A 15,696-nucleotide genomic window follows, 5' to 3' on the forward strand; every position below is an offset into this window, starting at 1 on the left:
GCAATGGGCTGGGTAGCAGGATGCAAGGCTGAACTCTGTGAAGCCTGGGGCCTGAGCTTTCCATGGACTGGGAGAGAGAGTGCCTTTGCCTTCGTCCAGGAGCTCCATTAGGGGTCTCTGAGACGATGGAATGTGTGTCATGAATGTTGGTGGAGGTGGCGGACACCTTCCAGACCCCAAAGAACATAGATCTTTCTGCTGTGGCTGCAGTGTACCCCGTGGCCGGGGAAAAACAGCCCACTGCTTTTCTCTTTAATACATTTTTTTTTTTTTTTGAGGAAGATTAGCCCTGAGCTAACTGCTGCCAATCCTCCTCTTTTTGCTGAGGAAGACTGGCCCTGAGCTAACATCCCTGCCCATCTTCCTCTACTTTATATGTGGGACGCCTACCACAGCATGGATTGCCAAGCGGCGAACCCTGGGCCGCTGAGAAGTGAAATGTGTGAACTTAACTGCTGTGCCATCGGGCGGGCCCCTGCTTTTCTCTTTAATCTCACTTCATTCCTGCGCACCAGGGACAGGGGCTGATCCTGATCTATCTCCGTAGAGGATGCTCCCTTCCCCCAGGCCCTTGTGTCTGTTAGCTCTTGGCAGCCAGGAAGAACAGGGCCTGCCCTTCACTGGAAAGGAAGTGGGGACAGGAAAAGAACTGAGGCGCAAGCCTCGTCCCACTCTCTGGGGTCTTTGACGGGATGCTTGTCCGAAAGCCAAGCGGGCCAGACCTGATATGGTGCAGACACACCTCCTAGCCACTGGGCCTAGGAGCTCAGGGGAGGTGGCCCCAGGCTGGGAGAAACCACTGATTTGGCCCAACAGAAAGGCCAAGAAAGGGGGGGATTTTTATCTTAGTTTCCATGTAGGGATTGTAAGCGGGAAAAACGTTGATTCCGAGTCAATGATCTGCCGCTGCTGGCTGTTCCGTGAAATTTGGGGTGCCCCGTGGAAGGCAGACTGCAGAGGCCTCTGCTCAGCTGTCCCAGACAGCTGGGTGGCTAGATATCCACCACGTCTCTAGAAATTAACAAACCCAATCATTGTTTTCTAAGGTGATGGGCAGTTATTTCATTTTATTTTACTCGGAACCTTCTGTGGAAAGTTTCTGTGGACAATTCCCCATGTCTTAGGGTGAAGAAATCTGAAAGCACTGAGAAGATACTTTTCCTGGTGATAGTAAAAATCGAGGGCTTCTAGCATCGTTTATTTTTATTTCATAAGCGTTAGTGCTGCTTCTGTGGGAGGTGCACCTCTAAACACTCTTGATTGATTTGCTTCATCCTCACAACAGGCAGGCACTGTGATGACCCCCATTCTATCAGTGAAGAACCTGAGGCATGGGGCCACGGGGGCCGCCAGCATCACACACGCAGCTAGACGGCATCAGGATTTGAACCCGGGACATCTGACTCCGGAATTCATGCTCTCATCCCTATGCTGCATCACCATCAGCTTCATTCATTCATTCATTCATTCATTCATTCATTCACTCACTCATTCAGCATTTAATAGGCACCCACTCCATGCCAGATACACTGATCTATGTGAAGCGACATGAGGATGAACAAGACACAGCCCTAGAGAATCACAGGCTTAGGGAGGCGACAGAGGTTAAAAAAAATCATACAAACATGTACCAAGTGATTAAAGTGAATTAAATAAAATGAACACACGTCCAAGGGAACACAAAGGATCTAACATTTAGGAGTGAAGTCCCAACTCCTAATCTTCAGAATACAGCCCAAATTTCACCTCCACCACACCCTCTTGCGCAGCCGCTGTGAACACGCATCCGGACGGACCATCGATGACCAGCCTCCTCGCTGGTCTCGCCTCCGGCTCTTGCCCTCTTGTCCTCTATCCTCCAGACAATAGCCAGAATGCTACTTTCCCAAAGTACCTGGGATCCCTCAGAACCGCCAGTGGCTTCCATCACATTCGGAAGACTCCAAAGCCATTCCTGTGGGCTGCACAGCCCCTGCCTTCGCTCCCTCCCTCCGCTCACTCTCTCCCGCTGCCCTGAACGACGGCCACTGGCCTCTCTGCCCTTCTTGGAAAACACCAAGCCCACCTGCCCGCCCCACGGCTTTGTGCTGCTGCTCACTGGGCCCTCGTCCCACGGTCGCGGCCTGGGTTTCTCCCTCACCTCATTCAGGTCTCTGCTCACACCACCTCCTCAGAGAGGCTTCCTCTGAACATTAGAATAATGTCGCCCCTCACTTACCGTGCTTAAGGATACTCTTATGCTGCTTAATTTTTCTTCCTGGGATTTATCACTGCCTGATACATGAAGGGTCTATTTCTTTATGGGTTTCTTATCTGCCTCTCCCACTAGACTCCAAGTTCCATCAGTGCAGACTTGTCTTGGAAGCCCTGGGAGTTGTTTTTTTTCTTTTTTATAATTCAAGTGCCGGACTCGAACTTTGATTGCCGAGGCATCCGGTTCAAGGAGGGCTCTCTGCAGTAAACACACGAGGCCGGACTAGAGAGCGAGCCGGTCCTGCCCCGCTGCAGCCCCCTTGTTGTCAAGATCTCAGTCGATTTCCATAACTGACCGTTTGGGCCACTTGATTTTTCTCTTCTCACACTTTAAATTCCTGCTCTTATGTTTTAAATTCCCTATACAGAGTGAGTCTGCAAAACCCTCAGCCCCCACCCTCGACCCCAATAAAAGCAGAACTCCATGCCCATGTGCACACTCGCTCTCTCTCTCCCTGCAACCTTGCTGTGTGGCCCCAGGTGTGCCGGGTAATTTCCAGGTCTTGTAAGTAAGGAACATTTATTTTCTCAAAGTTTCCTGATGGTTACTGCTGAAGGGCATCTTGCAGTCAAATAAGACCCACAAGGGCCAGTACATTCACAACATTGGTTATTGACAGGCTGAGACCGACACAGAACAAGAATCTATCTGTGATATTTGTTCACTGTGATTTCCAGAGACCCTAGAAAAGTGCCTGGACGTAGTAAAGTCTCAATAAATTCTTGTTGAATGATTGATTGATTACTTGATTGATTGAATAAATTGCTTTAAGAGGTCAAGGAAGGCTTCCCCTGGAAGCGGACAGTTGAGTGTTGCAGGATAAGTGAGAGTTTGCAAGGCAGACGAGACAGAGGAAAAGCATTTCAGACAGAGGGAACAGCCTGTGCACGGTTTCGAGGCAAGAAAACAGGTTGGTTTCATAGGATTGCTCTGCTCTCTTTTGCCTCAGGCGTGTGGGGGACTCCGACTACAGTGATGGAGAAGAGGATTTTTACTACACCGAGATCAAGCTCAACACAGACTCGGTGGCAGACGGACTGAGCAGCCTGGCCCCGGTGTCGCCCTCCCAGTCGCTGGCCTCGCCTCCTACTTTCCCCATCCCGGAGTCAAGCCGAACAGAAACTCCTTGTGCCAAAACCGAGACTAAGCTGATGACGCCCCTGAGCCGCTCGGCTCCCACCACCCTCTACCTCGTGCACACCGACCACGCTTACCAGGTGACTTGCGAGGGCCCGTGAGAGTAATCGCTTTGACCCCTGACCAAAAGCAGTCGTTCTGAGCTGCGAGTAAAGGATAACTCGGCAGGAAAACAGCATCAGGCATGGCAGCCCAGTAGCTGAGTTCACTGTCTCGTTTTCTTCTTTTAAAGCCAAGATCTCACACAGATGGGACCCTGTGGGTTCTTGGACTCCCCTTACTGACTGAAGATCCGACCCCTTAGAGGTGGTTGTGAGGATTAAAATCCGGAATATTGTAAAGCCATCATAGGGGTGCCTGGCGCGTGATATAAGTATCTGTTAAATAAGAAATAAATGAAAAGGTGAGTGTTGACAAGCTCTGGCACAGTGACAGAATCGCCCTACACCCCAAGTCTGGGACTTGGTGCACCGCCTTCTGGACTGGTAACTAACGCTCTCAGATGGGAGCATGGTTGTCAATGTTCCCCAAACCAACAGCGTCAGCATCACCTGGGAACCTGTTAGAAATGTAAAGTCTTGGAACCACCCCAGCCCCCCAGACCTGCTGGACCAGAAGCTGTTGTAACAGACTCCCCGGGCAATTCCACTTTGCTCTAAAGTCTGAAAAGGGCTTAGAGACAAATCCTGCAAGGACGGGTCAGGGCTAAAGGTTCCTCCCTCCAGCCATTATTAATAACTCTTTTAAATGTTGATTTGTTTTAATAAAATCTCAATCCATTCAAATTTTCCGAAAACATTTTTCCTATAATTCTCCACTACCTTATGCAACTTTAAGAAAAAAAATCTGCTTAACATATTTGTAATTCTGTTCTCCCACCTTTGTTTTATGAACGCTTTTCATATAACTGAGTAGTATTCAATTAAATCGAAGCACCAGATTGTTTTCATCATTCTTTTATTGTTGGGTATCTACCTTTTCGTCTATCTGGTTTTTACACCATCATTAATAACTCTACTAGGAACACCTCTGTGCCAGTAGCTTTTTTTTCCCCTGGAATTCCCAGAAGAGTACTTATTGAGTCAGAGGGTATAACATGACCAGCTATGGCTCTTGCTATGTGTTGCCAAAATATCTTCCAGTGGCGCCCGTTATGAAACCTCTGTCACTAGCAAATCTGTTTATAATTAGAAGAAGCAACCTTGTGGGGGAAGAAGTCGGCCGCTTACTTAGTAGACTAAACCTCGAGAGCAATGGATTAGAGCTAATTATTAAATTAGTGGATGCAGTAGAACTCATTCCTGACTCTTGTTACGTGGGTCAAGAAGAAGAATTCATTCCTTTGCTCTTGTTCGTCAGTGTCGCGTTCAGGTCTGAAATCATGGGTGTGAATCAGCGTTCTTAACTCCCTTTGCTCATCTGTATCGGAGCACACACTAGGCAATGGAGAAGTTCCTTCCCAAACCATCTATTCATAATACTGGAATTTTTCTGCTTATTGATATCATAAATGTTCCGCATGGAAAATATTAAAAACATAAACAAAGAAAGAAAATTCATCCCAAGTACCAGTGACAGGAAAGCCCCTTGGTTAATATTTTTTGTATGTGCTTCAAGACTTGGTTCTATATGTGTATGTATACTCAATAGGAAAAAAAAAAAAAAGGAGGGGCCAATACAGTGGTGCAGCGGTTAAGTGCGCACATTCTGCTTCGGCGGTCCAGGGTTCACTGGTTCAGATCCTGGGTGCGGACCTACACACAGCTTGGCAAGCCATGCTGTGACAGGTGCCCCACATATAAAATAGAGGAAAATGGGCATACATGTTAGCTCAGGGCCAGTCTTCCTCAGCAAAAAAAGGAGCATTGGCGATGGATGTTAGCTCAGGGCTAATCTTCCTCAGGAAAAAAAAAAAAACAAATGTATCGTAGAACTGTTTTTACTATGCTTTGTTTTTTTCCACTTAATATATCATGAACATTTTCCCACGCCAGTGAGTATTCTCCAACAACATCATTTCTAATGGCTCTGTGGGTATATTGTGATTTATTCACTCATTTCCCTGTTCTTGGAGATTTGTGTTTCCAGTTTTTCTTTTATAATACATAGTTCTGCAGTGAACCTCCTTGTACCCATTTCCTTAGAATGAATTCTAGAAGTGGAATAGCTAATATACAGAATACGAGGAATTTTGATATGTATTGCCAAACTACCCTCCCAAAAGTTTGTACCAATTTACACACCCACCACCTTTGTATAAAAGCGTTTATTTCCCAATTTGATAGTAAGGAATTGTAACTCACAAGTGCTAAAACAGGTATATGTAGGTATAATCACATTTCTTTTCTGAAATCAACAGTCAAAAACCTTCTCCTTTTATACCTTAGATAGATTGCTTAGATATATAAAAGTTTATTTCTAGCTCCTCTCTTTGACCATGTTTCAGCTGCTCCTATTAGATAATTAGTCTAAGTTATTAATACAGCTGAGACCATTGCTGAGGCCCTCCCTTGGCAGTGACAGCTGAAGATTCAGAGGAAAAATATTCTTTCATAACACCCTTGTTTTCTCTTTAACAGGCCACGCCCCCCGTGACCATTCCAGGATCAGCCGAATTCACCCCCAATGGCAGCAGCTTCAGCATTTCCTGGCAGTCTCCTCCAGTTACCTTCACAGGCATTCCAGTAAGTAGAAAAACAAAAAGCCAGAAACCTGGTCAAAACGAAACATAAATTTAGAGAGCAGATTGCAGAAACACGCAAGAAAAAGACAAAAGTCAGAATGCCCAAAGTCCTTTATTTTTTGAGCGATTTCTGTGACCTCCTGCACAAGGTGCCACCCGGTCCAGACTGGCCCAGCTTCTCTGTGAAAAGGTGTTCGGATTGGAATTTTAGAAAATTAGAAGGAAGTTTTAGCGGTTGATAAACGGCTTGTTGGAAATATATCAAGATTTTTTGTGTTGGTGTACATTTGTGTGTTTCCAAAAGCCTTTATAAAATTAATAGCTGAACGCAGACTCTGAACATAAAAGAAAAAGACTCTGTACGCACATGGCATCGATCATTATGAATAACTTTATAAAATTTGACTTTAAAATTATTGTTTGTGGGTATGTCATTTTGAAGGTTCAAATAACGTAAACTGAAATCACTTTTTTTCTTCCAAAACCTGAATAATGCATGCTGATGGGTAATTTGAAAATAAATGAGTGCTGAAATATGCAATCAGTTTTAAGTAGTATATAAGAATTGACTTGATATATTAAATGATTACTGTTTGATAAATCACCATGGATTAACTTGATTCCTAACCGTTCATTTAAAAATATGTTGGGTCTTTTATAGCTTATCACGGAATATCCATAGACCTACACACTGTAAATGCTCACGGTGGTTTATAACTCCTGATAAGGTTCAGAAAGTGGCTTATGGTAACAGATAGTAACTTATTTTCTCCTCTCCACCCCTCTCCCCAAAGACCTCCCAAAAGCCTCTTATTGCCACCACTGGCAGCTCCCAGAGGTTTCCAGCAAATACTAAGGCCTCCTGTGGAGCTGATAAAAATGAAAGTGGCTCAATCAATTATGCTGTGCTCTGTCAATGAATATTTATTAAATTCCCTAGAGGAACAGCCAACAATAAAAAGCATCCTGCTGGCAACAATTTGTGGCTTCTAGAAAATGCTCCCAGAATTCGATTTTTAAACAATATCATGGACCTGGAGTAATTATGAAAGTTGCCTGCTTCATCAGATAATGGTAACTGCTAGTCGGTCTGAAAGAGCAGGAATGCACAGAGGGACCTGGGTAGAGAGCAGCGTAGACACACAGTGTTAGTTTTGTTTCTGGCAAGAGCAATGATCTGCTGAGGTGGGTGTCAGAGGGTAACAGTTTTTTTGGTGACTTATTTTTTGGGGTAGACATAAAAAGACCCAGAGTGGCTCAATTCACATTTGAGACAACAGTTTTAACCTAGAAAGGCAGCTACACTTACAGAATTGCAGACCTGCTATTCTGAATTCTGTTAATTGCTGGTTTTGATTTGAGAAGCATTTTCAAGAGCATGCACTATATGGCTCATCTGGGGTAAAACAGGTATGGTGTGTAGATGGAACAGACCACTTCTGACTTATTTTCAAATTGCCTCTGTGGCCAACCGAAATGGAATTTTTTCCCCTTCGTTTTATTAATTCCGTCATTTCCTTTCTGAAGTACAGAGAGTTCTCTCTGAGTGGCGTTTTACTGGCTGTGTCCCCCCATAGTTCCAGGATGTCTTACACGGTAGGACACCAGCCACGATACCTTCTCCTGTTTCTTTTTCAACAGTGAAATTTTAAAACTCTTCTCTGCTATAGTCACTAGTATTTATATGTCTGTCCTCATCTCAATGCCCCAAACTTTTCACAGAGTCCCCAATTTCATTATCTCTCGCTTACCAGGGATGTTCTAGACTAGAGCTTAGACAGAAAGTATATACAGTGGCTGGGTTAGCCAGTGCCCCACTGAAATCCTATGTGAGCTTCCAGTTTGTTCTTTCCCCAGAGAATTCCCAACCTGTCTGATGTGTAGTCTGTTTCAGCCAACACTCTAGGCTATTTTAACTGTCAAGCTTGCCACTCCTGTTTACAAGGAAAGATAAGCGAAGGGTGCACTATTTTCCAAGGCTTGTTTTACTCTAGAAAGAAGACACAAGGACTTACTACTAACAATGTTCTTTCTGTTGCTATACTCTCTATCAATGCTTTAAAAAAAAAGTGCATGTTTGCCGTTCACCTCCTACTGGGGGCTGGATCTCACAACTCCACACCACACAGGCACAGGACTGTCACACGTCCACTGAAGGGGTGCCACTGTCCCTGAATTCTCCAGGAGCGCTAGTCCCACCCCTAGAAGACAGGCAGCCAGGTGGAATCTAAGAATGTGCGAATTCCTACCTTCTAAATAAGTAGAAGAGGGTTTTAGACAGAAGCTCCAATGTTTTAAACTATACTGGTGAATTAGTATTAGTGATGGCTTCAGATATATCCCAACTGAAGAGCAGAGCAGTTGCCGTTTTATAAAATGCTCTTTAAAGAACGCATTTCTCTTTGGACTCCAAACCAAATAGCCGAGGTTGTCCGCTCCATTTAGGGTTTGCCCTTCTCCCACATCTTTGAGACCTGGTACTGCAGAGAGGATGCTTCTGTGCGCTTCCTAGAGAGTGGAAGTCACCTCCCTCTGAGGAATGCCAAGGTTTGCAGGATTTCATTTATTCGTTTGCCCACACTAGATTTCCTGGACACTGGGCTCTAATGAGTTCCCTGGGTAAGACCTCTTCCCGGAGGTTGTAGCCGAGAAGGCCGGCTGCCTATTTACAAACATCCCTGCAGGTGCAGTCTTCCCGAGCCGAAGACCGTGGACTGGGGGTAGGGAGGAGACCGTCACTACTTACAGCCTTCTCTGACCTGCTTTTCCCGAATGGCCCGTCTTATCTTCTAATTATCTCCAATCCTTCTTCTGTCTTTTCATGGCAGAAAGCCGAGAGCTCTTGGCCCCTGAGTTAGTCTGCTCAGACTGCCATAACAGAATCCCGTAGACTGGGTGGCTTCAACAACCAGAATTTATTTTCTCAGTTCTGGAGGCTGGAAGTTCCAGATGAAGGTGCTGGCGCATTCGGTTCCTGGGGTGGGCCCTCCTCCTGGCTTGTAAAGGGCCACCTGCCCACTGTGTGCCCACCTGGCCTTTTCTGTTGGAGGGATGGAGGATGGAGAGAGAGCCCTATCTCTTCTTATTAGGACAGTGATCCGGTTGGATCAGGGTCCCACCCTCTTGACTTCGTTTATCCTTGATTTATCCTTAAAGGCCCCATCTCCAAATACAACCACACTGGAAATTAGAGCTTCAACATATGGATTTGGCGGGGGACACAAACATTCAGTCCATAGCAGGCCCCACCCCAGCAAGAAAGAGCTAATCAACCTGCTATCCAAGGGCCGTTCCAGGACCAGTCACACTGGAGCGAGGCTCTGCAAACCTGACCTCGCCGTGCTCATTGTTAGGTGGTTAGAGGGTTCTATTTTTTTTTTACACCTTGAGGGAGGGTTCAGAATAGTATGTTATAAGAGGTTAAAACCAAGACGTGTCCTTTCTTTTTTTCCATCTGAGAGAGAGAAAATCACAAAGACAAGAAATTTCTCCAGCATTTTTTTTTTTTTTTTGAGGAAGATTAGCCCTGAGCTAACATCCATGCCCATCTTCCTCTACTTTATACGTGGGACGCCTACCACAGCATGGCTTGCCAAGCAGTGCCACGTCTGCACCCGGGATCCAAACCAGCGAACCCCGGGCCGCCAAAGCGGAACGTGCGAACTTAACCGCTGCGCCACTGGGCCAGCCCCTCCAGCATTTTTACAGAAGGACACAACATCCCTATTACTGCTCTAGTGTGAGGCTCAGATGCAAATTCTGACTCTGGCATTTACAAACCATGACCTCTAGCCAGTCACATGGCCTCTCTTAAGCAAAGGCCTCCGCCCCAACCCTACCTTGTAGAGTTGTGCTGTTGCGCACTGTGCAATTCATAGGAGTGTACATCATCTACAGTGGCCGTGAACACCCTCTGGTTTGCTATTCTGCATCCTGGTCCAGAGGGGATGGGGGGCGGGTTTCGTGGGGATTCTGCTCCTGGAAGAGCCTACAGATCTATCCACCTCAAGTACACACACTGAACTCCAAAGCTTTTATTTTTTTTTTAAGATTTTATTTTTTCCTTTTTCTACTCAAAGTCCCTGGGTACATAGCTGCATATTTTTAGTTGTGGGTCCTTCTAGTTGTGGCATGTGGGACGCCACCTCAGCATGGCCTGACGAGCGGCGCCACGTCTGCGCCCAGGATCCAAACCAGCGAAACCCTGGGCCCCCGAAGTGGAGCGCGCAAACTTAACCACTCGGCCATGGGGCCAGCCCCCAAAACTTTTATTTTTAAAAAAATTCTGCATGTTCTTCACCTCTGCTGGCCCTCGCTCCACCCAACTTTAGCAAAAAGTAAAGACCAATGGTACAGAATAATTCAGACTCATGACAACAATGGTTTAAAACATTAGGTTTTTTTCTTACCTGTTCTTTTTTTGGGGGGGGGGGATTAATATCTGGGAAAAGAACACTGACGCACCTTCCTTTACAGTGGAAGAAAATGGCAAGTCCCAGTACCTGTACTGGAGACAAGTCAGTCCCATAAGTGTGCCGGAGGAACGTTCCCATCGCTGTGACTGGTGATCCCATTTCTCCGGCCATGTTGGCTTCTAGATGACTGAGTTTTTAAGTGCATTAAATGCCTGCTCTTCTGTCTGTGGCAATATCGTGTATTTCCTTGAGACATCATTTATCTTTTGTTATGAAAATTAGTTTTTTGCAGCTTTTGGGAATCCCACGAGCTTAGAGGATATTTAGTGTTATGAGAGCGAGTGATGGAGAGACCGAGCGAGAAACGCAAGAGGAATAGAGAACGAAAGGGGCCCCTGTTCCTACGACTGAGCAGCAGAGGTGTCGGGGGTCCAACACATGCTCCGGCATGAGGGAGAGCTCAGGCAGCCCTGGCCCTGCCAGTGCAAGTTCCCTGACCTCGGGCAAGTTGCACAACCTCCTCTGCCTTGGTTTCCTCGTCTGTCAAATGGGAGCAATAGTAGTACTTAACGCACAGGGTAGTTGTGAGAGTTAAAGCTGCTGCCAGTGAACCTGGTACATCGCGAGTGCTGAGTAAGTATGACGTGGATGGGATTTGCTCCTGATTTGTGCAGACTCTTTGCTTCTTCCCCTTATTCCTGTTCGGACTCGAGTCTGCCACATGGCTGTCTCATGCAAGAAGCCATTTCTTTAGTGGCTGCGAATGATCTAGTAGAGGGACTGAAGGCCGGGGTCCCATTGTGTTGTTGCCACTGACTGGCTGTAGAATTGCAGATGTTTCTCTCAACCTCTCTAGATATTTCTCTTCTTTAAAGTGGAGATCATGAGGCTTAGAATAGGAATAATACTATCACTATTTAAACTAAGGTTTAAAATATTATTCAAGTGAAAGCATGTTACTAGGGGCAACCTGGAATGCACAGATGTGAAGTCATGAAGATCTTTAAAGTAGTCATTGTTGCTGGGTCTTTTCGGTTTGGGATGCATTTAAATTCTGCCAGGAGCATTGCCGCATTCATGTTAGCATGCAGTCTCTGTGAAGGAAACGCTTCATCCCCGTGTCTGATGTAAGCACCCCTGCCTACCCCTGTGGCAGAGGCTGAATAAATGCATGGTAAGGAGGACACGCCTGTCAACTCTGTTTTCCGTGTACTCACCAGGTGTCGCCAACACACAGCCACCCGGCGGGCCCAGGAGAGCAGAGACAGCACACCCACACGGTCTTGTCCTCGCCGCCCCGGGGGACGGTCAGCCTAAGGTACGACTGCTGGAAACTGCAGGGGAGTGACCTCAAAATAGAAGACCAGCAGGGAAAAGGGATGCAGAGATATGATCCTGTATGCCATGTGCCTGGATGGATGAAACGCTCTTTCGTTCACTCCCATGGTTTTCGCCATCCATTAACTATTAATGAAGATTCGTTGTTTGGGGGGAGTAACAGTTTGCAGTAAGGTCTCTGGCAGAATAGGTGATGCTGATTGCCGGGGCATTTAAAGCCACATTGCTTTAAACCCTGCATGAAATGAACTACCAGATACAATGTTTAATCCAGATCAAGGAGGACTAGAATGCTAGAAATTTGAGAAGCAAGAGGGCAGTGGAAAGTACGTATCTAAAAACTTGAAAGAGTAACGCTATGGTGTTTCTCGCATTTGCTTGCTTAATTCGGTTTTATGAAGAAGCCAGATGGACATGTCCACCAAGGGACAAATAGAAGCTTCAGAGTCACGGGAGCAGATTGTGACAGCCAAGCGTCGTGGCCTGGAAGACATCCGTCGCACGGCGGTTCTGCACCCGGGGGGCGCCCCCCCAATGTTTCTAACCGTTTGTCTCAGCCTTTCAAGGGATTTGCAGCCCTCCCTAGAATGCTGGTGGAATTCCTCCCACTGAGTGCATTTTCCTTCCCTGTCTTCCAGGAAGCCCCGGGGAGAGGGCAAGAAGTGCCGCAAGGTGTACGGCATGGAGAACCGGGACCTGTGGTGCACCGCCTGCCGCTGGAAGAAGGCGTGCCAGCGCTTCATCGACTGAGGCTGGCCAGCGCCCGGCCCTGCCCTCGCCTCCGCTGCAGGTTCTGGAAAGCGCTCTTCCGTCCGAGCAAAATTCAGAGGAAGCCCAGGAGAAGCACTTCCAGGAACCTTGGTGGAATCATAGCAAAAAAATAAATCAGTAAGAGGTCCCCACCTTCCTTTTCTTGCTGAGAATCCAGCCTCAAGCAGCTGTCGCTCTTTTTTCTTTTCCTCGAAAGGTCCACTGACTTTTCATGAGTCTAGGTCTGAAAACCGTGGACTTCTGTAGCAATCGAACCGACAAAGTCCATTTCACCTAGAAAGGAGGCATATTTTGATAAGCTTTCTGAATAACGTCGTTTCTGAGATTTTTTTGGATGCTTAAAAAGCGACACGTTGTTCGGTAGCGTTTGTACAAAGGACCCGCTGTCATTGTGAGTGGTCTGTTTCCTGTCTCCTGCTGGACTTCTTGGAGCAGTCCACATCATGATGTGTTGCCAGAAAGGGCAGCACCAGGTATCTTTTCTATGTCCTTGTTTGTTTGTTTGTTTGGTTTGGTTTTGAAGAATGGCCCCAAACTGAACCATGGTCGAGCTGTTAGCTCGAAGGGCCCCGGATGGCATAAGCTGGAAGAGAGACCGACGATGGGATCCGCCAGCACATGCCAGCCCCCAGCTGAGGTGGGGACGGGCAGCTGTCACCATTGGGAAACATCGAGGAGCCTTCCTTGGACTGATGATCCCCACGAGGCAGCACGGCTCCTTCTCCACCTGCCACGATGCAGTCAAGAGCGGGCACGGGCGGCCCTCCGGGTAAGCCTCGAAGCTTCCTTCAGGGATGTGATGCTCCCCGCAGCTCCGATCTGGTCGTCACCGCTTGTCTGACAAAGTTGTTGCCAGAGTGATGGGTCCTCGGGCCTTCCCACAGAACCCCACCGCTGACTGGCTTCAGAAGAGGGAGAGAGCTCCACCCGGTCCCAGCAGGGCTGCCTTCGACGGCAAAGCACAGCCCACCCGTCCCCGGCTGTCCAGAAAGTCACGTGAGGCCGACAAGCCAGCGTCCATTCTGAGTGCACTTTTATAGGTTGTATGCTTTAGCATGCCTGGGAGATGGGTTAATGACTAATATAAACACTCTATGGGTAGACAGAAGGTTTAAACCTTTATTTTTCTTATAAAAATATTGGAGCTATTCATTAAGAATTCGCTCAGAAGGGAAGGTACAGAACACCAAAAGGAAGGGCATGTTGGTATAGGACCCTCTCGATTTAGTAGGACCAGGGCTTACACTGTGTTCCAGGCTTTCTAGCCTGGTATGTTCGTTCATTCGTTTGTTTTGGTGGGAACGGTGCAGGGGGAAGGGAGTAGTTGTCAAGCCCTATAAATAAGCTCATTCTCTACCCTACTCTCGATTGCCCTGCGAAAGAGTTGTTCTCCTCTACCTATGCAAAGAGGGAAGAGCACCTTCGGGATGTACTGTGTCAGGATGGGGGGCCTAGGATCAGCCATAGGAATGTTAAATGAAATTGCACAGAAGAAAGTTTAATATATGTTTAGAGATTGTACATACACTTTTTTTTTAAAGAGTAGAAAGAAGTCATCTAGTAATAATAGATATCCTTTTTTTTTTATAAGTGAGGGAAATATAAGGTGGTTCTATGGTGTAACATCCACAATCTGTGCATTCATCTATTTTGGCAATTTTATTTTTTAAACTCTCATATGACTTTTTAAACACTATTTTTTGAAAAAGATCCTGTTTTCCTCCTTCGTCTGTTTTTTCTTTGAAAACACTTCAGAGAGCAGAAAAAGAGCGTCATTTAATTTCGCCTTATGATTACCAATCAATACGAGCCACAGCACCAGCTATAATATATGTTTTAGTACCTGGAAGGTCAGCCAGGAAAGGGCATTTTTTTTTTTAAGTACAGAAATGTACTTGCATCCTCCCCCCAGCATATCATTGCTCCTCCCTGGTGTCCTGTCACTTCACCTGCAGGCACCCTGGGCCATGAGATGATGCTCTGGCGTGGTCCAGGAGGCCCGGCCCTGAGCTCTGGATGGATTGCCCAGGGGCCCTGGTGAGCCCAGGGCTGCTCGACCACTTGAGCGGGTTCACTGTGTACTTAAATGATGGTTGGGGTGCAGTCCTGGAGCATCCTGGAGGTTTTCTCTTCAGCAGATCTCCCTGGCCCTTGACCCTTGGGTTAAATCACTAGTCAAAACAGATTGAAGTGATGAGGGGCTAACTCCACCCCCACTCAGAGCTTTGGGACACGAGGAGGGGGAGATCTTTGCTGTGGAGCAGTCCTGGAGCGGGGCCCTACCTGTGGCTCTTACCCCCAGAGGTACAGCCCGTGGTTGGTGCTGAGCTCTGACCTGGATGAGCCAAGCTGAGTTCTTACCTGGTTTTTAGCCAATGCACGGGTATAAGCAGAAGTGTAGAGCTGAATGCAACCTCCCTGGGATTTCTCCTACTTTCTAAAGCCTTCTTTACACATATTCTTCTGCATCTCCCACGCACGTGGGGGGCTCCTTTCTGCCGGCCAGCCCTGGGCTCTGTGTACCCTCTTCTCTAGCTTCTAGGTGTGCAGAGACCTCAGTACCTTTCTGCACACACAGACCCCATTCCCTGTACCAAGGCATGTGATAACTAGGGGACTGCCTGGCTGGCCTTGAAGAAAAGGGATTAAACTTCTTGCAAGCCACCCAGAAAGCTATGAATTGCAATATATAGCACTGATTGTAAAAGCTAAAATTTAAAAAAAAAAAAAATGTAGAGCTATTTTGTTGTATTTTGGAACTGAACAAAGTGCCAAATTATGCCCACCATTCCTCTTATGCCATCCCTGTGGTACCATGTTCTTTGATGTCTTCATTCGGCAGGGGGAGGTGGGGCGGGGGTAAGGGGAGTCCCTTGGCACACTGGCTGCTTACTGGAGCCCTGTCCATCACGGGATCTCAGAGACCTGTCTGTGTGAAAGGAATAGCAATACGATGGATTCTGGTCCCAAAATATTTCTAAATAAGGCATGTTATAGCCTTTTGACTTTTCTCTCCCTTGGTGCCCCTTTCTTCAAAAAAAGACTTCTCATCTTTCTCCAGTGAAGGTGTTTCATAGTGATGGGCAGGCATTCTCCAG

The 15,696-nt window shown here is 46.8% G+C and overlaps 1 protein-coding gene and 1 long non-coding RNA gene across 3 annotated transcripts in view; one reads left to right on the forward strand and one right to left on the reverse strand.

Annotated features, from left to right (window-relative positions):
• Positions 1-15,384, forward strand: part of ZNF704 (zinc finger protein 704) — a 202,659-nt gene extending 187,275 nt beyond the window's left edge. For both annotated transcript variants that reach the window (XM_070481001.1, XM_044780319.2), the window contains exons 6-9: positions 3,204-3,471; positions 5,971-6,075; positions 11,710-11,807; positions 12,466-15,384. In XM_070481001.1, the coding sequence (XP_070337102.1) occupies positions 3,204-3,471; positions 5,971-6,075; positions 11,710-11,807; positions 12,466-12,577 (583 nt within the window). In that variant the 3' untranslated portion in view covers positions 12,578-15,384. The remainder of the gene's footprint in view (positions 1-3,203; positions 3,472-5,970; positions 6,076-11,709; positions 11,808-12,465) is intronic.
• Positions 1-15,696, reverse strand: part of LOC139039875 (uncharacterized) — a 139,419-nt gene that overhangs the window by 96,846 nt on the left and 26,877 nt on the right. The gene's annotated exons all lie outside the window — the stretch shown is intronic.

Source organism: Equus asinus, chromosome 12 (genome assembly GCF_041296235.1).
Source record: "Equus asinus isolate D_3611 breed Donkey chromosome 12, EquAss-T2T_v2, whole genome shotgun sequence".
In the NCBI taxonomy this organism is placed as follows: domain Eukaryota; kingdom Metazoa; phylum Chordata; class Mammalia; order Perissodactyla; family Equidae; genus Equus; species Equus asinus.